Source organism: Macaca thibetana, chromosome 14, assembly GCF_024542745.1.
Source record: "Macaca thibetana thibetana isolate TM-01 chromosome 14, ASM2454274v1, whole genome shotgun sequence".
NCBI lineage: Eukaryota > Metazoa > Chordata > Mammalia > Primates > Cercopithecidae > Macaca > Macaca thibetana.
The window spans coordinates 67,608,771-67,635,175 of record NC_065591.1 but is presented as its reverse complement, the minus strand read 5'-3'; the positions used below and the strand labels follow the sequence as shown (position 1 = coordinate 67,635,175).

The following is a 26,405-nucleotide window of genomic DNA, read 5'->3' as shown; positions in this document are numbered from 1 at the left end:
CTCCTGGCTTCAAGTAATCCTCCTGCTTTGGCCTTCCAAAGTGCTAGAACTACACATGTGAGCCACCACACCTGGTGATATATCTACCTTTATATTCAAAGTGGATTTCTTGTAGACAGTATTTATTTGGGTCTTGTTTTTGTTTTGTTGTAAATCAAATCTGGACGATCTCTTTTGTAACTAGAATATTCAGACTACTTACACCTAATATAAAAATTGCTATGATTAAAATCTACCATTTTGCTAGCTGTTTTCAGTATGTTCCATCTCTTCTTTGTTCCTTTCTCTCTCTCTTTTTAAATGCTATTGGATTATTTTTTAGTAATTTCATTTTTCTTCACTATTGGCTTATGTTTTAATCTCTTTAAAAATGTTTACTGGCTGCCCAGGAATTCACAAAATATATCTTTAATTAAGCATAGTCTACCTTCAAAAACAGGTTGAGCATACCTTATCCAAAATGCTTGGGATGGGAGGTGTTTTAGATTTAATTTTTTTTCAGATTTTGGAATATTTGCATTATACATACTGGTTCAACAACCTTAAACTCCAAAATCTGAAATCTGAAATGCTCCAAAGAGCATTTCCTTTGAGCATCATGTTGGCACCCAAAAAGTTTTAAATTTTGGAATATTTTGGATTTCAGATTTTCTGATTAGAAATATTCAACTTGTAATATTATACCACCTCACATAGAGCATTAAAAAAACTAAAAATATGGCTGGGCACAGTGGCTCACACTTGTAATCCCAGCACTTTGAAAGGCCGAGGCGGGCAGATCATGAGGTCAGGAGTTCAAGACCAGCCTGACCACCATGATGAAACTCCATCTCTACCAAAAATACAAAAATTAGCTAGGTGTGGTGATGTGCACCTGTTAATCCCAGCTACTCAGGAGGCTGAGGCAGGAAAATCACTTGAACCCAGGGGGCGAAGGCTGCAGTGAGCCGAGATGGCACCACTGCACTCCAGCCTGGGTAACAGAATAAGACTCTATCTCAAAAAAAAAAAAAAAAAACAAACAAACAAAAACTGAAAAAAGTATACTTTCAATTCTTCCATTTCCCAGTTTTCAAATTCTTCATGTTTTACTTTATGTATGCTATAATCCCACAAACACCATTATTTTTGCTTTAGAAAGTTGATCGTCTATTTTTTCCTTTCTTTCTTTTTTTTTTTTTTTCTGAGGCAGAGTCTCACTCTGTCACCCAGGCTGGAGTGCAGTGGTGCCACCTCAGCTCACTGAAACCTCCGCCTCCTGGGTTCAAGCTAGTCTCCTGCCTCAGCCTCCCCAGTAGCTGGGATTACAGGCACCTGTCACCATGTCTGGATAATTTTTATATTTTTAGTAGAAATGGGGTTTCACCATGTTGGCCATGCTGGTCTCGAACTCCTGACCTCAGGTGATCCACCTGAAAACACACATATTCCCTTCCTCCCTCCTTCTTGCTCCACCACACCCCTAGACCATCATATTCAAACTACTGAAAACCAGAAATGAAGAGAAAATATCCAAGGCAGCCATAGAAAAAAGACATATTACCTGCAGAAGAACAAAGATTTCCTAACCTGTCCTCAATCTTTCTTGTGAAGCTCCAATAGAGGTCTATGCGGAAGAAACTGAAAGCTGGTAAAATCTGCCTTATTAGTCCACACTTGGTCAGTAACGATTTGTTAAAAGCTTTAGCTCAATTATTACATAGCAGCCCCACTTCTTCCCATGCTCTGCCATTAGTAATCAGTGCTTACAACCAATCTCTCCTTGGAGGCTGTCTGTCTTTCCTTATACTCAAGCTACTTGGTTGCCTTGAGATCCTAGTTTTCTGATGGATTTAGGAAAAGTTATGACTTTGTACATTATCCAGTGTTTTTTTTTTTCTTTATTCTTAGGGTAGAAGTGAAACTCCTTCCACCTACATCTTAGGCAGAGGCTGAAAGGAAAATCTGAGGATATTAATTTGATTTTTTTTAAAGTTCTCCATTTCTTGTATTGTCTGTTTATTTTGGGTCAGTTATTCTGTTTATTCAACTTGGTCTCATTCATGCTGTTTTCCTCAAATATCTGACGATCCTTAATGCTCCTTTCAAACCCATGAATAAGTGATTAGACTGATTAGTATAGACAACTGGCATAGGTTTCCTTCGGAGCTATGAGATTTATTTCCATAAAAGCCCTCACCCCTTAGTGCCATTAGTATAAGTGAGCTGGTCCTGTTGACAATTAGGCTTCCCTTCTGGGTATATATGCTGGGAGAAGGTATACTTTTACTTTGAATTACTGTAACTGTCAAAGGGAGCTTCACATTGGGATTTTATTTTGGGTAGGTATTTCACTCCTGAGTAGAGTTGTCTTTCATGTTTTCCTCTGGGTTGGCTATAAAAGTCCAATCGCTTTAGGTTCTACTGAGACTTTCTACCATGTCAAACACTTACATCATGGGACCTAACCAGGTCAAGAATCCATTATGTTTAGAAAGCAGCTATAGCAAATGTTATAGAAAGTTGCTCCAAATGCACACAAGGAGGAGAATGGGCCAACAGGCTCAACTACCCTGATTATTGCTCTAGTAAATTCTTGATCTCAATACTGGCAAATTCCAAGCTTGAAGCCTCTGATGGTTCTATCAGGAACCCTACCTGCAGCTGTTTCTATTTGTGTTCTAGGCTGCAGTTTTTCTCTGCTTTAGTTTATTCATCAAAACAGTCCTATTTACTTTGTATCTTTGAGAACTGTGCCAAAACCTTTGCTATTCCAATGACATCCTCTTTTGTTTCCACCAGCACCATGGTTTCATTCTTTATACATGTATATTTATTATCACATCAATAGGTCATTGGGAAAGAGGGAACACAAATGCCGGAGCTTGGTTTACCATCTTCCGAAACTGCTTTGGCCCTGTCGAGGCATATATCAATGTTCTACTCTGTTAAATCAGATAGCCTCTCTGTTAAGCAAGAAAACAAGTCAGGCAATATAATTTTAATAGCAAAATGTCAATGTCGGCTCCTATAAATATAATAGCTAAGGACTATGAATCTTGCTTCCCGCAACAAAACAAAACACAAACTCTTGGTTCTCTCTCACCAGAGTTTGGTCTGAGACTGGCCAATGGCCAGCTCCTGTCAAAATTACAGTTAAAACCAATAAATTGTCATTCTTCTGGGTTTTCTACATTAAGTCAGATGACCAAAAAGCAATATACTTGGAGTACTTTAGCTTCCCTCCCTGCAGAAATGCCTTTTCTGTACTATGATTTATGATGCTGCCTTTCTCAAGGGTTAACAGATATTTCTTGCTGTAACTTTTGCAAAATTACAAGTGACTTTATTTCATTATGATACTTAATATCTTGCACATAAGAAACTAAATTATTCTCTGCATTTAGTGCTAAGAGAGTATTTTTATTTCTCCCCTATAGAACTGATAGGCTTCGTTATTAACAGGCAATGTAAAACAAACGATACCTTTCATACCTCTATACAATTGGCTTGACAGCTGAGGTCAGAGCTAATATTAGTTCTTAAGAACAATAAGCAGATCCTATGGAAGGCAGTGAACTGTCTTTAGAAAGCCCATGGACTTATGAATCAGAAAGATCTAGGTTGAAATTCTACCCGTGCTACATTCAAGACTCTAGACACGTTTCAACTCTGAACTTCATTTTCCTCATCTGTAAAATGGGGAGAGTTTCATTTTTAACATTTGCATTCTTGTGCCCGTCCCCAATAAGCTTTACTGGAATTGCTCACAATTCCCTAAGCTACTTCCATGCCTCTGTACAAACTGTTCCCTTTACCTGGAAGGTCTCACCTTCTACCCCTAGTTAGAACAATACTGTATACTCTTCTAGGCTCAGTGTGTCACCTCCTTTACCTGCTGTTCTGATTTTCATATGTTTATATTCTGTGTTCCTACAGTACCCTCTATATACTTCTGTTACATATTTATCACACCCGCCAAGTTGACTCTAATTGCAATGTCTGGTTCTTTGTAAGTGTTCCACAAATGATGAATAAATGAATTGACATGGGCATATATGCAGAAAAATAAAAATCAATGCTCTTTCTACTTCCTTTATAAGTCATATGCTCTCTTTTTACTTCTATGTTCAACCACCTAAATGTAATTTTTTTTTTTTTGTAAACATTACTTCCAGTGCATTTTGCGAGTAAGTGGAGAAAAAATTATGACAAACCAATATACAATTGTGTCAGGTGGCATATTTCTACACATCTATACCTTCCATGGGAAAAAAAGAGAGATTAAAATCTGACAGTCTGCCGTTCCTACAACCAAATAAGACATTAATTGGAATAAATTACTTACATGGAAATTGAAATAAAATCAGAAGTTTGCTTAGGGCTCATATTTACCTGCCTCTTCCCCAAACTACCCCTGCCACAAGTTGTCTGGCTTTTATTGCTAATAGCATAAATCCTAGGGAGAATCTGTCCTCAGGTCCAGACATTTTTTTGAAAGTCAGATATTAATAACTTTGAAGAAGTCTATTTAAGAATTTCTGTCAGATGGTTATTTAAAAAATCAGAATACATATAAACTAATAAAATTTACATTTTGTCATCATTTCAAATAAATATATTTTGAGTTTAAAAACTGAGAAATAACTTTTCATAAGTAACTGTATGATCTAAGAAAAGGAAAAAATTGTTATATAAGACTTAATAATGTATTTACAACTTCAAATAGAAATTTATGACCTTCTGATAGAAATTAAAGTATCAATTTAAATATACCATGTGATTCTTCTTTTATCTGAGACGCAGACCAAAAGGAAAACAGTAATTTACCAACCAGGCAGAAGCTAATTAAATAGAACAAACTACATATGTAGGTCACCTTAATGACTCTTTTTTTGTTGTTGCTGTTGTTTTGTTTTTTCAAAATGACAATAAGAAACAATCACAACTGATGGGAACTTCACATAAAATATTTTGGCAACAACTTTTTATTCACTGAAATTACCAAGAGTAATTTCTTTCCCCAAATCTGAGCAACAAAATCTGACATATCTGACCTCTCCTATTCACTATGTCACCAAAATAATGTGTTTGTTTTTGCTCTTAATTGCCAAAGTAAAATAGGAGAAAAGTATGGCTAGTTACAGAACTCTAACAGGTCATTCCCACCAAATGGCTTTTCAGTATTAAACAGGCAACAGTCATAGACACACCTGGGTCAAAGATATTTAAAAAAAAAAAACAAAAAAACTTTTATAAAATGCTGGAAAATATATCATCAGCATTAAACTTATAATAATAACAACAATAAAGAGATGCATTAAAAAAGGTGAACAGATCACCATCATTCCCACCAGTCCTACCTTTCTGAGATAACCAAAATCTTAATAGAGCTGAAAGAAATCTTGACTGTATAATTCAGAATTTTTTGTTTTGTTTTGTTTTGTTTATGCAGAGGAAATAAGCTCAAAACGTTGAATGACCTGTCTAAGGACAAACTTGGAAAATGGCAGACCCAAATCAAAGAAATCTTTGGAGAAAATTCACTTCAGTCATACTGTAATAAAAAGGAATAAAGCAAAACAAAGTTCTCTAGCTAACACCTCACAGGCCAAACAGAAAAACAGCAAACTGTGAGTTGACCTGGACATATACTAGAGAAAGCAGTAATGACGTTTTGTTTAGTGGAAACAAGACAGGCTTTGGAGCAAGATAAACCAATGTTTGAATTGGAATCTGTCACTTAATTGGGACCTCAGGAAAGTGTCTCTCAGCTCTCAAATCTTTTCCTGATTTGGGAAAAGGAGGTAAAAATTATATCTTAAGACTATTTTAAGAATTAATAATATACCAAAACTAAAATATCTGCATGTTACAGGATTTCAATAAAAGTTTTCTACTTCATGTGATTTATGTGGGACTCAAATGAATGTTTTACAAAGTTTTAGGTAGTACAGAATACTGAGAAAAGCAAAGAATTTAGAGTTGAAATCTGTGTTGAATTTGGGTCCACATCTCAACTTTGCTCCTAATTGTCTGTGTGTTCCTGGCCAAGTCACTTAACTTCCCAGTACCTCACATATACAATGAGGGTAACATCTGCCCTACTTAGCTTTCAGAGATGCTTTAAGGATCAAATATAAGAACTTTTGTATAAGCACTTTTTAACTGTATGGTTATCCTTACTATCAAGAAAGTAACTGTATTAAAAGTAGCTTCTTCCCACAAAGATTGGAGAACTCTCCTTTTATAAAGTTAATACCACTTCCCAGGCACCACTGAAGTATTCTTGGGTTTTAATCAACATTTGTTTATAGGTGATATGATCTGGATGTGTGCTCCTCCAAATCTCGTGTTGAAATGTGATCCTCAATGTTGCAGGGGAGGACTACTGAGAAGTACTGGAACATGGGGGTGGATCCCTCACAAATGGCTTAACGCCATCCCGTTGGTGATAGTGAGTTCTTGCTTTGGTAGTTCACAGGACACCTGGTTGTCTAAAAGAGTATGGCAATTCTCCCGCCCCCCTCACTTCCACTTTCACCACGCAATACGCCTGCATTGGCATCCCCCTCCACCATGACCGTGAGCTTCCTGAGGCCTCACCAGGAGCAGATGTTGGCATCATGCTTCCTGTACAGCCTGCAGAACCACAAGCCAATTAAATTTCTTTTCTTTATAAATTACTCAGCATCAGGTATTTCTTTATAGTGATGCAAAAATGGACTAATACAATAAGAAATATACATTCTACTGAACACATTTCCTTAAAACCAACATTTCATACCATTTTTTTTAGCTAAGTTTCCAGCAAACTAATATTGATAGTGTTGCTTTTCAAAGATTTGGTGGTTGTGTCAGGACAAAAGACCCTGTAAAGCAACACAGAATTCATTAATGGGAAGATTACTTGGCTTGAGTTACTGAGGGGAAATCTGGTTTTTATTAAACATCCTAAGTTAAACTACTAATACCTTCCAGAAATGAAAATATATACATTAATAAACATTAACACTGAAAAGATCAGCTCATGACCCAGCTGGAAGTTGCTGTAGACCACAAGTTGAGAACCACTGCCTTTGAGGGATAGGAAGGGAAAACATCTGAGTGTGAAGTAATGAGGCCCTTTAGAGTTATGTGACCACTCAGCAAGTCAGCAGCATGGATAAAAATTGTCTCTTTGGCACTTGCCAATAAATCACCCTGCTGCAATAAATTTTCATGGACAAAAATACAAGCACCTGGTTTCTTCCAACTGTTTACACAAATTAATTCCTATGTCACTATTATTAGCAGCTATCCTTACTAAACAGATGTGTAAAAAGATGCAGACGGTAAATAATTCCTTTGCGGACATTCAGAATAATCAGTAGCAAAGTCACAATTAAATATGATCTATTACTGACTTTATATCCTACCTGAGCTCTTGGACTCAGAACCAAGTACCCAGATAAGCACCAAGTGCCAGGCACAATATGTAAGAATCCACTAGTAATATTTGTATTAGCAAATCATTTCACTACTCCCTAGCAAACAAACTAAATCAAAGCTGCAAATGCAAGAGACAAATACCTTTTTTACCTTCGCTGACCAAACACCAGTGACTATGGTGCTTCTAAAATGTTTTAACTTGGCTTAAGATTCATTAAATAGTACATTCATGTAACTGTACAAGAATAATGTTCAACACAAGCATATAATAGTGTATGTTTAGAATAGAATATTGAAGAATAATTATGTATCTGGTTACCTAGCACAACCACTATGAAGAACACAGGTCCCCAAAAATTAGACCAGGTTATGCTAGTAAATAAATGTGGTTATCTGTATCCAGCCATCCCCTCTTCCCCACTCCCCAGTGCCGAACCCCCACAGCCCACAAACATTCGCAATGGGAGTAAGAGTGAAGCCAGCAGCAGCACTCTTTCTCCTATTTATGTTAGGAACCAGAGTGTCAACATTAGATCCTAACCTTCTGAGGATTCTAATAGTCCAGGGGAATACAAAGTAATTCTCATCTCAAAAACATACAGAAAAGTGAGAAAAGGGCACTTGAAGTACAAAGTCGGTGTTAAAAATCAACGATTGCGATCCACCATGACAAATACGTATTTAACTTGAAGATGACCATTCTTTCTCTGCAGGGTAAAACAGAGATTCAAGACTGTGCAACTGATTTGGCTGTCAGAATTAAAATACTAGAAGAGACATCTACAAAAATTCTATAACCTCTCTTTGCAGCACAGTTAGGCAGCAGAAACTCTGAACACAGGCTCTGCCGTAACTTTCTATGTATGTGGCTTTGGGCACATAACTTGTTATGTGGCTTTGGACAAATCATCCTCATCTGCAAACTGGGTACTAATATGTAGTATCTTTATCATTAGAAGGATAATAACAGTATCTTTAATGTATAGGACTATTAGGACAAAATTAGGTAAAGAAGAGAAAACATGACATTTCCTGGCACTAATAGTCTATATATAAAAGCAATTAATACCAGCTTGCATTCTATAAAATATAAATACAAGCTCCTATTCTCTAAATATGAGCAATTATTATTAAACCTCAGTCTTATAAATGGTATAGATACAACTGTTTAGAGGTTCATTTGCTTATAATCTAAGGATAGACATCCTGGACCTCTTTCCATCCTAATAGGCAAATATACAACCAGAAACAGTTAAAGAACTATATCTCCATATATTTTTGCCATATTCTAGAATAAAATATATCCCTTGGCTTTATATATCATACTAGTTATAAAAATGTAGTATTATTCAGTGATTGAGAGCTTTGGAATCAATAGATTCCAATATCACCTCTCATTAGCTACATGAATTTAAGTAAGTTACTTAATCTCTCTGACCCTGACATAGTTTCCTCAGCTATAAAAGGTAAATAATAATAGCATCTACCTCATAAAGTCATTGTAGTGATTAAACAGTATCACATATTTATAGTAATAAGCACTGTACTGGATACATTATTGCTACTATTATTACTCTTACTAGAAAAGGTCAAAAGTCCCTAAACCCTTCAAAACCTTATAGTGTTTTCATTTTGAAAGTTAATGATCTTTAAAAAGGTAAGATATGCAGAAACATATGCCACAGATAGCAGGCAATGTAAGTACAGTAAAAGTTGATGGTACTTCCAAAGCACTGTAAGAAATGTGTCTTTTCACAGAAGATGAAATCTTTTGAAGCAGGCCTTGTATATACAAAACGACTGTCTATTTATTTGGGGCCACTCTAACAAAGACAAGTGGACTTTATCATAATGCTTCATGATTTTAAATGGCATTATTCCTTTTGACTCTCATTTATAAATGTCAATATGCAAGTTGTATTGGAATGCAGATATTTATCACTGCCAAACAACGTATACTTTTTCTGCAGTCTTTCTCATAAGAATATCAGTCTTCCCACATGAATACTAAACTAGAAGTTAGAGAAGTCTTTCTTTAGCAATGATACCCATGACATAAGCATAAGCATGATGCTTTCATTCAACAAATATTTATTCTATGTGTACTATATCCCAGGTATTATACCATGCCTAAAAGACATGAATATTTAGTGTGGTCCTTGAACAGTGCCTACCCTCAGAATCTGTCTAGAGAAGGAGACAGACTAATAATCAAAGTGCTATCAAAAAATATAGGGTGCTATGGAAACACACAGTAGTACATTTAACCTAGGGGTGGGAGGAGAAAGAAAAGGGAATCAGTGATGGTTTCTTGGTGAAAATAGCATTTAGGCAAAGGCCTGAATGCAGGTAAGATAGAACAAAGCATACTTAAGTAACTAAAAGAGTTCAATGTGGTTGAAGCATTCAGATTGAGGTGAGCCACTGGAGGCCTTTGTAAGTCATCTTGAGTTGAGCCCTTTATCTTAAAGGTACAGAAACCCACCAGAGTATGATATAGGAATAAAACAGATGGTGTTTTGTTCCTATTTTTATAAGACCATTTCATTTTCATAACTCATCTGATCATATCATACACATTCTTGCTACACAAAATGTGGTTCATAGACCAGAAACATCAGCAGAACTTGGAAGCCTGTTAAAACTCAGTGAGATACAGTTTTAAGTATTATTATTAACCCCATTGGAGAGATAACACTAAGTTATTGGACAAGGTTACACAGCTGGTAAACAATGAAGCCAGGCGTGAAACAAGGCATTCTGAATCAAAGTCTGTTCCTTTATAAAAACTTATTTTTTAAAATTACTGAAATGAAGAAAAATCATATTTATAAAATTATTCTTTGTAATGTAACTTACAGTTCATATAGGTCAAAACTTTAAAACTTGCTAAAAATGACTTATTTTATTCACATTCCAAATACACTCTTGCCACAGTAGATTTTCTGTTTCCTATTACGTCTCATTCATCCACCAATGTCAACTATGTGAAATACACCGAAAACTAACCAGGAAACCACAAACGGATGCAACAAATAAAATAACGATAAATAATTCATGTACTACATTTAATGGCACATTACGTATATAAAAGCCCCTCAAAGATTCATGCTGTGTAATACTCACTGAGGGCCTCAATGTTGGGCACTGAGGAGGATACCATAAAAATGCAAAGTCCCTGCCCTGAAAGGGCTTACCAACTAAGTGGGAAGATAAGACGATATCAAAATGCTGTGGGAACACAGAAGGAGCAGGAAACTTTTATCTGAGGGAGAAAAAAGTCTCAAGGAGAGGAAGTATTTGCGCATGTCTTTGAAGAACCAAAAGAAATAAACCAAGGAGAGATGAGTAAAGTGTGTTCTCATAAAAGCAAGTATAGAGGTAAAAAAGCAAAGGAAAAAGACTTCTATTTCTGACTGATGGACCAACATACATCAGATTTTCCTCCCACTGTAAACAACTAGAAAGTCATACAAAATTATATGTAACAACAGTTTTCAGACAATAGATAAGAGGCAGCCTAGTATAATGATGCCTGGGAGAGGGAAAACAAGGAAATGTAAGCCCTATAACGGCTCCAAATCACTACATGGGGAGTGTTTCCAGGCCACAATGCAGCGGGTGAACAAACACAAGGAAAGTTCCAGAAGTGGCCGGGCGTGGTAGCTCACACTTGTAATCCCAGCACTTTGGGAGGCAGGCGGATCACTTGGGGTCAGCAGTTCAAGACCAGGCTGGACAATATGGTGAAACCACATCTCTGCTAAAAATTCAAAAATTAGCCAGGCGTGGTAGTACACACCTATAATCCCACCCAGCCAGGCGTGGTGGTACACACCTATAATCCCGCCGGTAGTCCCAGCTACTCGGGAGGCTGGGGCAGGAGAGTCACTTGAACCCAGAAAGTTGCAGTGGCCTGAGATGATGCCAGTGCACTCTAACCTGGGCAACATAGTGAGACCCCGTCTCAAAAAAAAAAAAAAAAAAAAAAAAAGGAAAAAAAGAATAAACTTTTTTTTTTTTTTTTTTTTTTTTTTTTTTTGAGACGGAGTCTCGCTCTGTCACCCAGGCTGGAGTGCAGTGGCCAGATCTCAGCTCACTGCAAGCTCGGCCTCCCAGGTTTACACCATTCTCCTGCCTCAGCCTCCCGAGTAGCTGGGACTACAGCCGCCCGCCACCTCGCCCGGCTAATTTTTTGTATTTTTTTAGTAGAGACAGGGTTTCACCATGTTAGCCAGGATGGTCTCGATCTCTTGACCTCGTGATCCGCCCGTCTCGGCCTCCCAAAGAAGAATAAACTTTTTAAACAATGATGAATAAACTCAAAATACACTGTTAAGATGGGAAGAAAAAATATGTTAAGCATATATCTGATAAAGAACATATCCAGAATATAAAAAGAACTCTTACAACTTAGTAAGGTTACCATCCACCTCCCTTCCCCACTTTCCAAAAAACAGATGAAAGACCTAAACAGACATTTCATCGGAGGAAAGAGACAGGTAACAGATAAGCACAAGAAAAGATGCTCAGCCACATTAGTTATCATGGAAATACAAACTAAAACAATGAGAAACCACTACATACCCAGTAACATGGCTAAAATCTAAAATTAATGTTTAGACGTGGATTAAGTGAAACTTTCATATATTGCTTGAAAATGCAAAACAGCTTAGTAGTTTTTTAGAAAGTTAAACACACATTTACTATACCCCAGCAATCCCACACCTAGTTATTAATATTTAACCAACAGAATATACCCACACAAGGGCTTATACTTGAATATCTACTGCAGCTTTATCCACGATAATTCAAAACTGGAAACAAACCCAATGGCCATCAACAGGTAAATGTATAAATAAAATGTATGTACATATAGTGAATACTACGCAGCAATGAAAAGATGAATTCCTGACACAGACAACCACATAAATCCCAAAGCTACTATGCTAAGTGAAAAAAAGCCAGATATAAAAAGTGCATATTGTAAGATTCCATTCATATGAAATGCTAGAAAAGGTAAATGGTATCAGAAAGCACATCAGTAATTGCTAGTGGTCAAACGATGGAGGAAGGAACTGACTACAATGAGGCCAAAAAGCTGTTTACAATGACAGAAATGTTATCGCTGATTGTGGTGGTGGTGGTTACCTGCCTGAATACATTAGTTAAACTCATCAAACTGTGTATTTTAAATAGATTAATTTGATTGTTTGTAAAATATATCTCATTAAAACTGATTTTTAAGAAAATAATAAAAGCAAAGAAATGAAAATTCACATATTGAGCTCTTTATCAATTCATTAAAAGAACAGTTAATGCGGCCGGGCTGCTGGCTCACACCTGTAATCCCAGCACTTCGGAAGTCCGAGGCAGGCGGATCATCTGAGGTCAGGAGTGTGAGAACTGCCTGGCCAACATGGCGAAACCCCATCTCTACTAAAAATACAAAAATTAGCCAGGCGTGGTGGCGGGTGCCTGTAATCCCAGCTACTTGGGATGCTGAGGCAGGAGAATCGCTTGAACCCCGGAGGCGGAGGTTGCAGTGAGCCAAAACCACGCCATTTTACGCCAGTCTGGGAGACAAGAGCGAAACTCCATCTCAAAAAAAAAAAAAACCAGTTAAAGCAAAAATAACAAAATGGGTAAATGATGCACAAGGGTAAACCACAAAATGGGTAAAGGATGCTTATAGTAAACCCTCTATGTAATGGTGAAATATTACAAAACTTTCACTGAGACTGGAAAGGAGAAAAGGATATGCACTGACACTACTTCTATTTAATATTATACTGGATGTCCCAGACAACACAACAGGTAAGAAAAAAGTTTTAAAGGCATACGTATTAGGAAATGAGAAATAAAAATGCCATCATGTGCAGATGAGATGACTGCACACACAGAAAATTTAAAACAATCTAACCATTATTAGAACTAATTAATAAGTTCCTTGGATATAAAATTAACATACAAAAATCTGGCGTAAGAAGCATATACGTCATTAGGTAAATTTGAATCAAAACTACGATGAGATACAACGCTATACTCAGTAGGATGGCTATAATTAAAAGGAAAGATAATAACAGATATTGGTGAGAAAATGGGGAGATTGGAACCCTCATATACTGTTGGTAGGAATGTAAAACAGCTGCTGGGGAAAATGGTTGGCAGTCACTCAAAAAGTTAAAAATAGAGTTCCCATATGACCCAGCAATTCCACTTCCAGGTGTACATAACAGGAATGAAAACAAACATCCCTATAAAAAGTTGCATCTGAATGTTCATAAGCAGCTTTATCTGTGATAGACAAAAAGCAGAAACAACCCAAATATCCAACAACCAATGAATGGATTTTTAAAACGTGACATATTCATATAACTGAATGTATTATTCAGCAGTAAAAATGAAGTAGTGATGCATGATACAACGTGGATGAACCTTACAAATATTATGCTAAACAAATGAAGTTGGTCATAAAAGACCACAACATTGCATGATTCTGTTTACAAAAGAATGTCCAGAAAAGGCAAATCTAGAGAAAGAAGGTAGACTGGTGGTTACTTAGAATTCGCGGAGGGGCAGTGTGGAAGGCGGGACAATCAGATTGTGATGATCACTGCACAACTCTGTGAATAAACTAAGAAAAACTGAATTATACACTTTAAATGGCAAATTATATGGTATGGGAATTAAATCTCAATAAATCTGATTTTTAAATTTTCTGCAATTTTTTATATTTATAACAACTAAATAGTTAAAATCATTACTAATTTTAGTGTAATGAAATGTAATTATAATGCAACTAAATTAGAATGTAAATAAATAACCACAGCAAGACTGCATCTGTAGGGCTGTAACCGTAACATTAACAATTACTAATGTGTCTATAAGGCTTCTGGTGAATTTTTCTTTAAACACAATAAATACCAATGTCACTTTTAAAAAACCAATTAATTGTACATCTATACACCAGAAACTAGTAAAAATAAAATTTAATGATATGTACAATAGTATCATAAAACATCAAAAACCAGAAATAAATTCAATAAATCATGGGAAAGACCCATACACTATCTTATTTCAATAATGTTTTGCAAAGAAGATCTAATAAACAAAGGCATATATCATTTTCTTGGGATGGAAGCCTCAATATTGTAAAGATGTCTATTATCCCCAATTACATTTGACAAATATATTCAATGCAGTTCCATTAAAATCCTAGCAAGTCCCAGCAATGATGTATGACAATTAAGAAAAAATATCCCAACAAGGTTTTCTTTTCTATGTAGAAATTCACATGAAAATGACATACAGCAAAAATAACCGAGGTAATCTTGAAGAAAACAACTAAGCTGAAGAACTTTAACAGATATCAACACCTATTGTAACATGAAAAAAATTAAAACAGCGAGAAAATGGCAAAGGAACAGAAAATAGATCAACAGAACAGAACAGAGGGTTCTTAACAGACTTACAAGCATATGGTCATCTGATTTATGAGAAAAGCAAAACTGCAATGCAATGGAGAAAGGATGATCTTCAGTGAATGGTGCTGGGTCAACTGACTATCAAGATGAAAAAAATAAAATCTCGACTCCTACCTTACATCACATACAAAAAGTAATTCCAGATGAATTCCAGATAAAAACATAAGAAGTAAAATAGTAAAGCATTTTAAAGAACACATAGAAAAACATCTATACAATCTTAAAATAGGTAAATATTTCTCCAAATAGACACAAAAAGCCTCATATATCGAAGACTGATAAAATGGAACTTCTGTTCATTTAAAGGTATCATTAAAGAGTGAAATCTCTTTAAAGAGTGAGCCACAAAATGGGAGAATATATTTTTAAGCACATGCCAAATAAAGAACCCATATCCATAATATATAAAGAAATCTTACCAAAAAAAACAGTCAAACCAAATTTCAATTGGCAAAATATTTCAACAGGTATATCACAGAAGAGTGTATCTCAGTCAGCAAGAAGCATATGAAACATTTATAAAACTTACAACATATGAAAGACTAACTTCATTAGTCTTCAGGAAAACAAAAATTAAAACTGCAAGAGGATATTACAACATATCCAACAGAAAGGCTAAAGTGAAAAATACAAATTACCAAATGCAATAAATACAAAATATACAAAAAAAAAAAAAAAAAAAAAAAAGAAATTCCTGACAAGGATGTAGGAAGGAGCAATACTGGATGGAGGGGAGATAAATTGGCACAATCATACTGGAAAACCGTTGGACACGATCTACTAAAGCTGAAGATACATACATTCTCTGACTGTAATTCTACCCCTCAGTTTCTACTCAACTGAAATATCTAAAAATCTTTATTAAGAAACATACGAAAGTTCTTCACTCAGAAACCTAGAAGGTTCATGGAAGCATTAACTATAATGGTACAAAAATGAAAATCACTGAAACCAACGGCAAGAGTAGATAAATACATTCACACTCATATAATGGAATACTATTTGGCATTAAGCATGAATAAACTGCAACAACATGAAGGTAAGAGTGACTCTACAAACATAATGTTGAAAAGAGCCACCACATGTACATACATGATTCTACTTCTATAAAGTTCAAAATTAGGCAAAACCAATCTGGTTTGAGTCTTGGCAGTGGCTAGTCTGGCTGGAGATGTGGTAAATGGAAGGAAGCCTGAGGAGGCTTCCCAGGTTTTGGGGTCCTGTTTCTTGATTGAGATTCTGCTCACATGGGTGTGTTTGCTTTGTGAAAATTCAAGCTCTGTGTACACAACTTCTCCATAACTTACCATGAGGTTATATCCTGATAAACCCATTGTAAGCTGAAAATATCGTAAGTTGAAAATGTATTTAATACACCTAACCTACTGATCAGGAAACCTTAGCCTAGCCTACTTTAAGGTGTCAGAACACTTACATTAGCTTACAGTTGGGCAAAATCATCTAACACAAAGCTTATTTTATAACACAGCATTGAATACCATACACAGATGAGCATTTTGTAGACTAGATGGGATGTGAAAACATAAAACACAATATCCAAAAAACAGTGGCAACAGAGTACAGTATAGAGTACCAGTTGTTCACCCACATAATCATGTAGCTGACTGGGAGCTGCAGCTCACTGCCACTGCCTAGCATAGCAAGAAAATATCATACCGCATATTGCTAGCCTGGAAAAAGATCAAAATTCAAAATTCATAGTATGGTTTCTACCAAACACATGTAGCTTTTGCACATTATAAAACTGAAAATCGTAAGTTAAGTCATCATTAAATCAAACCATTGTAAGTCCAGGACCATTTGAATACAGATTTGTACACTTGTCTATATGGACTAACTTCAAAATACTTGCAAAAATATTTTTAAAATTGGAGAAAATTCTATCACCATACAATCATGCACTGTATAATGATGTTTTAATCAACAACAAACCACATACATAATGGTGGTCTCATAAAATTATAGTATAGTATTTTTATTCTATGCTTAGATATATTAGATATATAAACACTGACCATTGTGTTATAGTTGCCTACAGTATTCAGTATGGTAACATGCTGTACAAGTTTACAGCCTAAGAGCCATAGGCTATACCATATAGCCTAGGTGTGTAGTAGGTTACACCATCTGGGCTTGTGTAAGCATACTCTATGATGGCAGCTCAGGAGGAAATCACCAAAGGATGCATTTCTAGAACATCCCTGTCATTAAGTGATGTGTGACTGTATTTACACAAAAATTGACTATTTGGCCGGGCGCGGTGGCTCAAGCCTGTAATCCCAGCACTTTGGGAGGCCGAGGCGGGCGGATCACGAGGTCAGGAGATCGAGACCATCCTGGCTAACACGGTGAAACCCCGTCTCTACTAAAAATACAAAAAGAAATTAGCCGGGCGTGGTGGCGGGCGCCTGTAGTCCCAGCTACTCCGGAGGCTGAGGCAGGAGAATGGCGTGAACCCGGGAGGCGGAGCTTGCAGTGAGCCGAGATCGCGCCACTGCACTCCAGTCTGGGCGACAGAGCGAGACTCCGTCTCAAAAAAAAAAAAAAAAAAAAAAAAAAAAAAAAAAATTGACTATTTGAGCTTGTGAAGAAGAAAGGAGAACTACTGAAGGTGGAGGTTAGGCTGTTTGTATGGTATTTCCACTCACCTTTGTCCTGTAACGCAATTTGTTGCTTATGCAGTAATGCCACCTCCCGTCCCAAAGCTTTCTTCTGCCGTTCCAGTTCATTTTGAAGCACCAAAATTTTTAACTGCAGGCATTCACTTTTTTTTTTCTAAATAAATAAAATCACAGGTATATTTATGAATATAAATGTCATGACTATGAATAATTATATACTCACAATGTTTAAAAATAAATAATGGTTTAAAGCATTTTAATACTCATCAAACTTACGGAATTCTTGAGTAACTTAATTATCAGCACCATCCTTTTAATTAAAATCATATAGAAATAAGCAAAGAATAAGAATAAAAGTAAATCTTAAGTCTGGGGACCCAACAGACACTACACAAAATATCTCAGGTACCTTCTCTGATACCACAATACAGTACAATAAGATTTTTAAAACTTAATAACAAGTAAGTTCTCAGAAAGTTAAATATAGAGGTACCATAAGATCCAGCAATTCCACTTCTAGATATATACCAAGAGAACTGAACACATATCCACACAAAAGCCTGAACACAAATGTTCATAGCAGCATTACTCATAATAGCCAAACAACATAAAAAACCCAAATGTCCACCAACTGATGAAAGGATAAATAAAATGTGGCCAGTCCATACAATCAAATATTATTTTGTAATAAAAAGAAATTAAGTACTGACAAATGCTACAACATGGATGAACCCTAAAAACATTATGCTAAGTTAAAGAATTCAGTTTTAAAAGCCCACACACTATATGGCTCCATTTATATGAAATGTCCAGAATAGGCAAGCCCATAGAAACAAAAAGTAGATTTCCACGTTTGCCAAAACAAACCAAGGTGCTCTAACCCCCTGCCTGTTTGAAAGAAGGCCAAGCAGAGGCCTGAGGTTTTCATCCCAGATAGGCAGTAACCAAACGAGTCCCATGTGGTAACTACTGACACCACATGGGGCTACTGGACTTTTACCACCCACCAGAGACTTAAAACATAATGCCCAAAATGTCCAAGTTTCAATCAAAAACCACTTACCACACCGAGAACCAGGAAAATGTCAAAGAAAATGAAAAAGCACAAGCAACAGATGCCAATACTGACATGATAGACATGTTACAATTATCTGATAAAGACCTAAAAGCAGTCAACATAAAAATGCTTCAATAGCAATTAAAAACATGCTTGAAACAAATGAAAAAGTAGAAAAGAAAAACCTAGAAAGTCTCAGCAAAGAAACAGAAGATATAGAGAACCAAATGGAAATTTTAGAACAAAAAATAACAAAAACTCAGTGAATAGGCTCAATTGCAGAATAGAGGAAACAGAGAAAAGTCTGTGAACAGAATACTGAAACTACCAATTTTAGCAACAGAGAGAAAATAGCCTTTAAAAAAAAGAACAAAACATCAGGGACCTGTGTAACTATACCAAAGGAGCTAACTTCTGTGTCATCAGAGTACTAGAAAGAAAAGAGAAACAAAGAATGACTGAAAAAGTACTTGAAAAAATAATGGAGCCAGGCAAGGTGGCTCATGCCTGTAATCCCAACGACTCAGTGGCTGAGGCAGGAGGGTCATTCAAGCCTAGGAGTTTAAGGCTGTGGTAAGCTATGATCATGCTATTGTACTTCAGCCTGAGTATCAGAGCAAGATCCTGTCACCAGAAAAAAAAAAAAAAAGGAAAAGAAAAGAAATAATGGCTAAAAAACTTGCCAAATTAGGGGCAGGCACAGTGGCTCACACCTGTAATCCCAGCATTTTGGGAGGCTGAGGTGGGCAGATCACTCGGGGTCCGGAGTTTGAGACCAGCCTGGCCAACGTGGTGAAACCCCGTGTCTACTAAAAATAAAAAAATTAGCCAAGCATGGTAGTGGGCGCCTTTAATCCCAGCTATTCAGGAGGCTGAGGTGGGAAAATCACTTGAACCCGGGAGGTGGAGGTTGCAGTGAGCCAAGATAATGCCACTATACTCCAGCCTGGGCGACAGAGCAAGACTGTGTCTAAAAGAACTAAAAAACTTACCAAATTAGGCAGAAGAAAGAAATCTACACATTCAAGAAGCCAGCTAAATCTAAATAGAATAAATCCACTACAGAAAAATCAATGAAACCAACAACTGGTTCTTTGAAAAGGTAAATAAAATTGATAAAACTCTAGTCAGGGCTGGGTCTGTAATCCCAGCACTTTGGGACACTGAGGCAGGCGGATCACCTGAGGTCAGGAGTTTGAGACCAGCCTGGTCAACATGATGAAACCCCATCTCTACTAAAAATACAAAATGAGCTGGGCATGGTGGCAGGCACCTGTAATCCCAGCTACTTGAGAGGCTGAGGCAGGAGAATTGCTTGATCCTGGGATGTGGAAGTTGCAGTTAGTTGAGGTCACATCATTGCACTCCAGCCTGGGCAACAAGAGTGAAAATCTGTCTCAAAATAATAATAATAATAATAATAAAATTTTAAAAAATTCTAGCCAGACTATTCAAGAAAAAAGAAAAAAGGCAAAAATTACTAATATGAAGAAAGAGGTGTTATCACAATTGATCTCACAAACATCAGAAGAATAAAAAAATACTATAAACAACTCTATGCCCAGAAGTTTGGTAACTTAGATGATATAAACCAATTCTTTGAAAGACAATTTACCAAAACTCACAGTAGGAGAAAGAGGTAATAAAGAAATTAGGCAGGATATGGTGGCACATGGCTGTAATCTCACACTTTAGGAAGCCCAGGTGGGAGGACTGCTTGAGCCCAGAAGTTGGAGACCAGCCTAGGCAACATAGTGAAACTCCGTCCATACAAAATTAAAAAAATAACAAAATTGGCTGGATGTGGTGGCATGCATCTGTAGTCCCAGCTACTCAGGAGGCTGAGGTGAAAGGATCACTTGAGCTCAGGAGTTCAAGGCTAGAGTGAGCCACGATTGTGCCACTGTACTCAGTCTGGGCAACAGAACAAGACTCTGTCTCAAAAAAAAAAAAAGAAAAAGAAAAAGAAAAAAGAGAGAGAGAGAGAAATTAAATCAACAATTACTAACCTTCCAAAACAGGACCAAAAAAAAAAAAAAGTTCTACTTGGTTTCACAGCGAATTCTACTAAATGTTTAAGTAAGAAACAATACCAGTTCTTCAGAATCTCTTTCAGAAATTAGAAGCTGATGAACACTTTCTAACTCATTCTGTGAAGCCAGCATCACCCTGACACAAAAACCAGACAAAGACACTACAAAATATTAGCAAATCAAATCCAACAATGTATAAGAATAATTATATAACATGGCAACATGGAATTTATCCCAGGTAGGCAAGGTTGGTTCAACATTCAAAGAGCAATTAATGTAATTCATCACATCAACAGGCTGAGGAAGAAAAAATGATATGATCATACATATTGATAGATACAGAAAAAGCATGTGACAAAACCCAATGATGATTCATGATAAAAACTTTCAGTTAATGAGGAAAAGAGGGGAACTTCCTTAACTGGTAAAGAACATCTACCAAATAATCTACAGCTAACATCATACTTAATAGTAAGAAACTAGATGCTTATCCCTTATGTCTGAAAACAAGACAAGGATGACACCTTTCATTCCTATTCAACATAGTTATACTTGAAGTCCTAGCTAATGAAATAAGACAAGAAAAAGAAAAAAAAAGCTACACATGTTGGGAAAGAAGAAATAAAACGATCTTTGTCTGCAGATAATATTTTTGTCTCTATATAGAAAATCCAAAAGAATTGACAAACAAAACAAAAAAACACCCTCCTGGAAAAAGTAATTATAGCAAGATTGCAGAATATAGAATTAATATGTATAAAAAGTTAGATGTCTTCCTGTGTAACAGCAATGAACAAGTGGAATCAAATTATCCAATTATCCATCAAATTATTTTGTTAGTATCAAAACTGATTCTGAAGTTTATATAAAGGCAAAAGACCCAGAATACACAATACAATATTGAAGGAGAAGAACAAAGTTGGAAGACTGACAGTAGCCGATGTCTAGAATTACCATAAACTACAGTAATCAAGACAGGGTGGTATGGGTAAAAGAACAGACAAATAGATCAATCAAATGGAACAGAGCCTAGAAATATACCCAAACAAATATAGTCAAAGAACATTTGACAAAGAAACAAAAGCAATTCAATGCAGAAAGGATAGTCTTTTCACAAATGATGAAACCACTGGACCGCCACATGCAAAAAATGAAAGGAAAGAAGGAAGAAACAGAGGGAGGGAGGGAGGGAGGGAGTAATCAATCTAGATACAGGCCTTACACCCTTCACAAAAAGTTAACTCAAAACGCATTACAGATCTAAATGTGAAATTAAAAATTATACTTCTAGAAGGTAACACAGGAGAAAACACAGAAGACTCTGGGTTTGGAGATAACTTTTTAGATATAACACCAAAAGCAAGATCCACAAAAAAAGAAATTGGTACCTTGGAAATCATTAAAATCTGCCAAAGATACTGTGTTAAGAGTAAAGACATGCCACAGACTGGGAGAAAAACTATGCAAAAAACATACCTGATAAAGAACCGGTATCCAAAATATACAAAGAATTCTCATTAAAAAAAAAAAGAAAAAATACAGACAGGGTCTCACTATGTTGCCCAAGTGTGATCTACCACTTGGGCCTGGCCTCAAAAAGCTCTTAATATTCAACATTAAGAAAACAAACAACCCTGACTGGGTGCAGTGGCTCTCGTCTGTAACACCAGCACGCTGGGAGGCCAAGGCAGGCAGATTATCTCAAGTCAGGAGTTCGAGACCAGCCTGATCAACACGGCGAAACCCCATCTTTGACAAAATTACAAAAAAAACCTGGCAGGGCACAGTGGGGTGCACCTGTAATCCCAGTTACTTGGAAGGCTGAGGGAGGAAAATTGCTTGAACCTGGGAGGTAGAGGTTTCAGTGAACCAAGATCGTGCCACTGCACTCCAGCCTGGGTGAAAGAGCGAGACTCCGTCTCCAAAAAAAAAAGAAAACAAACAACCCAATTTAAAAATACAACAAAGAACTGAACAGGTATCTTATCAAAGAAGATATATAGATGGCAAGCATGCCATCTATAAGATGCTTAACATCATAAGTCATTAGGAAATTGCAAGTTAAAACAACAATGTGATATGACTACATACCCATTAGAATAAAATCGAAAACTCTCATACCACCAAATGCTGGCAAAGATATGGAACAACACGAACTGTCATTCACTGAAGGTGGGAATGCAAAATGGTACAGCCACTTTGGCAGATAGTCTGGCAGTTTCTTACAAAGCTAAAATAGGCTTCCTATACAATCTAGCAATCATACTCTCATATATTAACCTGGATATTGAAAACTTACGTTTACACAAAAACCTACACACAAATGTCTACAACAACTTTATTCATAATTGCCAAAACTTGGAAGCAACCAAGATATACTTCAATAAGTCAACAGATAAACTGTGGTATATATACAATGGAGTATTATTCAGTGATAAAAAGAAATGAGCTATCAACCCATCAAAAGACAGAGAAATCATAAATGCATATTGCTAAATGAAAGAAGCCAGTCTGAAAAAGCTACATACTGTATGATTCCTACTGTATAAAATTCTGGAAAAGGCAAAATTATAGAGACAGTAAAAAGATCAGTCACCAGGGGAGGGAGAAAAGGATGAACACGTGGAGGATAGGATATTTTTAGGGCAATGAAACTATTCTGTTTGATGCTCTATAGATACATAATACAATACATTTGTCAAAACTCATAGAACTGTATAACATAAAGAGTAAACCCTAATGTAAACTATAGACTTTAGTTAATAATAATGTATTAATATTAATTAACCAATATAACAAATGTACCACACTAGTACAAGATGTTATAACAGAAGAAATTGGGGATGGGGTGGGTTATATGGGAAGTCTGTACTTTCTGCCTAATTTTTCTATGAATCTAAAACTACCTTGAAAAAGAAAGTTTATTTTTAAGTCATATTAAAAATCAATTTTAATGAATACACATTTAATAAAACAAAATTCCTGACCCATTCTACCAGCCAGGGATACAATTAAACTTGTTTGTTAACTTATGTTTCCATATAAATATTACATCAAACCACTGCTTAAACTTTACCCAGCCTCTTTTTTGCTCCAAAAGCCTTGCCTGAATTTACCTCCAGATACAAATCTGAAATTTTGTCCCCAAAATAAGTATGTATGTGCCTGAATATGTGTGCATACACACACAATTACTGCACTGTGAATGTGTATGTCCTTCTCTCCTGGTCTTTATCAGTGTCACTAATATACTTTTCATGATTTTCCATGACATAAATCTTAAGCAAACAGCAAATTGGTTATAGCTAGTAAATTTTTATCTCCTTCCTAAGGTATAAACAATTAAAATTGTAACTACAAAACTCATCCATTAAATAAATAGGTTACTAAGGATCCAGGATAAGCTGATAGAAAACTTTAAAAGGAAAAGGTTAGTATCTTGATTTGACTCACAGACAGTGAGGAAGCCTGGGAACTCAGTGAGATGCATCATGCTATGGCCTTGTTGAAGCAACGGGCATGGAAAATGATTTTTGGCAATGTGTTAAAAGTACTTACAGCAATCATTTCTCACCCAAGATGCTTTCTTACTCATCCCTGAAATACTGATTCTAAACAGATGGTATGATCATCTGTTAAAGACATTCAAGCTGAGAAAACAGCAGAAAAACTTATTTCCAATCACTATTATATTTAGCTTGAAAGGTCTATGAAATATGGCTTTACAAAGAATGTTTCTAAACAAACCAAACATTAATAAAGGCCCTACTACATGCTTCTAAATGAATGAGAAATGGTCTCTACTTTCTGTGAATTTAGGTCTACTGTAGATAAAAGCCATTTTGCCCTGCCGGCCCACTGTAAAAACAGAAACCAAAAGTCCACAACGTTCTAAGATCCAGAAGCAATCGAAGTGTCTATCAATAAATGAATGGATAAGCAAAATATGGTACATACATACAATGAAATACTATTCAGCTTTAATCAGGAAGGAAATTTCTGCAATATGCTACACCATGGATGAATCTTGAGGACATTATGCTAAGTGAAACTGCCAGCCATAAAAGGGTATACACTGCATGATTCCACTTATATGAGTTCCTTATAGAGTACAGTCAAAGTCACAGAGACAAAAAGTAGAATGGTAGTTGCAAGGGGCTGGGAGTAGAGGGAAGCGAGGAGTTAGTGTTTAATGGGTACAGTTTCAGTTTAAAAGACTTCTGGAGATGGATGGTGATGATGGTTGCATGACATTTTGAAGGTATTTAATACCACCGGGCTGTACATTTAAAAATGAAATGAGATCATAAATCTTATATGTATTATAAAAATAATTAGAAAAAAAGTCAATGAGCTTGTTTATTATGAAAGAAAAAGGAATGAAGAAACAATCTGAGTTTTCTTTAGCAATGTAATAGTATAATCAAGAAGCCTAAGGTGTTCTTACATCACTGAGGAAAAAGGTAAAATCTTTAGGAAGCAATCTTTTCCCACAAAGAGTGAGGTATTCAACTTGCTTAACTTGAATTTTTCCACAAAATATGTAAATTGAATTCTACCTGGGCAGAGAAAGAAAATACAGAAAAAGAAAAGCAAATCTTCAGAAAACACAGGGATATGCCTGGCTAGGAGGATAATCTGCTCTATTCCAGGGTACATACTGAGATATGTTTTCTAGATTTAAAGAACTAAGGTTACAAGTTAATCTAAATACTACATTAATATGGGAAGGCATGTATGTGTATAGTGTTTGTGTTATGGTCCATGTTCAGAAACTGGCTCATTTATAGAAATATATCAAGTCATTCAAAACCAGAATTGTTGGCTCCAATTTCTGATGAGTAAACAAACCCATGTGGAATCTAGTTCTGCTTCCTTTCTAATGCATCAAAGACGAATTGCTCAAAGATCTTAATGTTCCATAATCTTCTAATAAGTTTCAGTGTTCTATTTATCTGTTTACTCCAAGTGTAATGTCACACATATATCTCCAATAGATTACTTTTAATTAGATTTTAGTGTTTCTATACAACACTATATGTGAACTGAAAATCACAGATACACACATTCCTATATATGAGTCGTTGCCAAAAAAAATGGGAAATGTTAAACATTCATTTCAGAAAGATGACTAACGTATAAATAACATATTATATGTTGAGTATGCAAAATCTGAAAATCTGAAGTTCAAAACGCTACAAAATCTGAAACTTTCTGAGCACCAACATGACACTCAAGGAAAATGCTCATTGGGGTGTTTTGGATTTTGTATTTTTGATATGAGATGTTCTCTTAGTAACGGAACAAATGTCTTCACATTGATGATATTGGAGTTAAAACTTTTTGCCTTAGGGCAAAAGTTCCTAAAGCATGTTCCTGGGAATCGTGAGGGTTCCTGACATCTTTACAGACTCTTGTAAGATAAAATATAATAGCATAATACTAAGCTGTATGCCTCTTTTCCACCCTCATTTTCTCATAAGTCTATGATGGAGTTTACCAGAATCTGCAAGACTTATGATATTGCAACAGATTCACTGCAGAAGCAGATGTGAAAATCCAGGTGTCTTTTATTAGGCTAGACATAAGCTTAATAGAGTTAAATTCACAAAATATTTAAGCAATGCAATGCTAATTAAACCTTTTGTTCAGAAAAATATGCTTATTTTTCACAAAAAGGTATTGCTGAATTCTTTGAGATTTTTAAGAGTATAAAGGGGTCTTGAGACAAAAACTTTGAGAATTGACAGCTTAGGGTATATTTTATCTTCATCTA

At 36.0% G+C, this 26,405-nt stretch overlaps 1 protein-coding gene across 3 annotated transcripts in view; it reads right to left on the bottom strand.

Annotated features, from left to right (window-relative positions):
- UVRAG (UV radiation resistance associated) overlaps positions 1-26,405 on the bottom strand; it is a 336,478-nt gene that overhangs the window by 141,294 nt on the left and 168,779 nt on the right. For all 3 annotated transcript variants that reach the window (XM_050756161.1, XM_050756159.1, XM_050756160.1), the window contains exon 8: positions 17,567-17,693. In XM_050756161.1, coding sequence (XP_050612118.1) covers positions 17,567-17,693 — 127 coding nt within the window. The remainder of the gene's footprint in view (positions 1-17,566; positions 17,694-26,405) is intronic.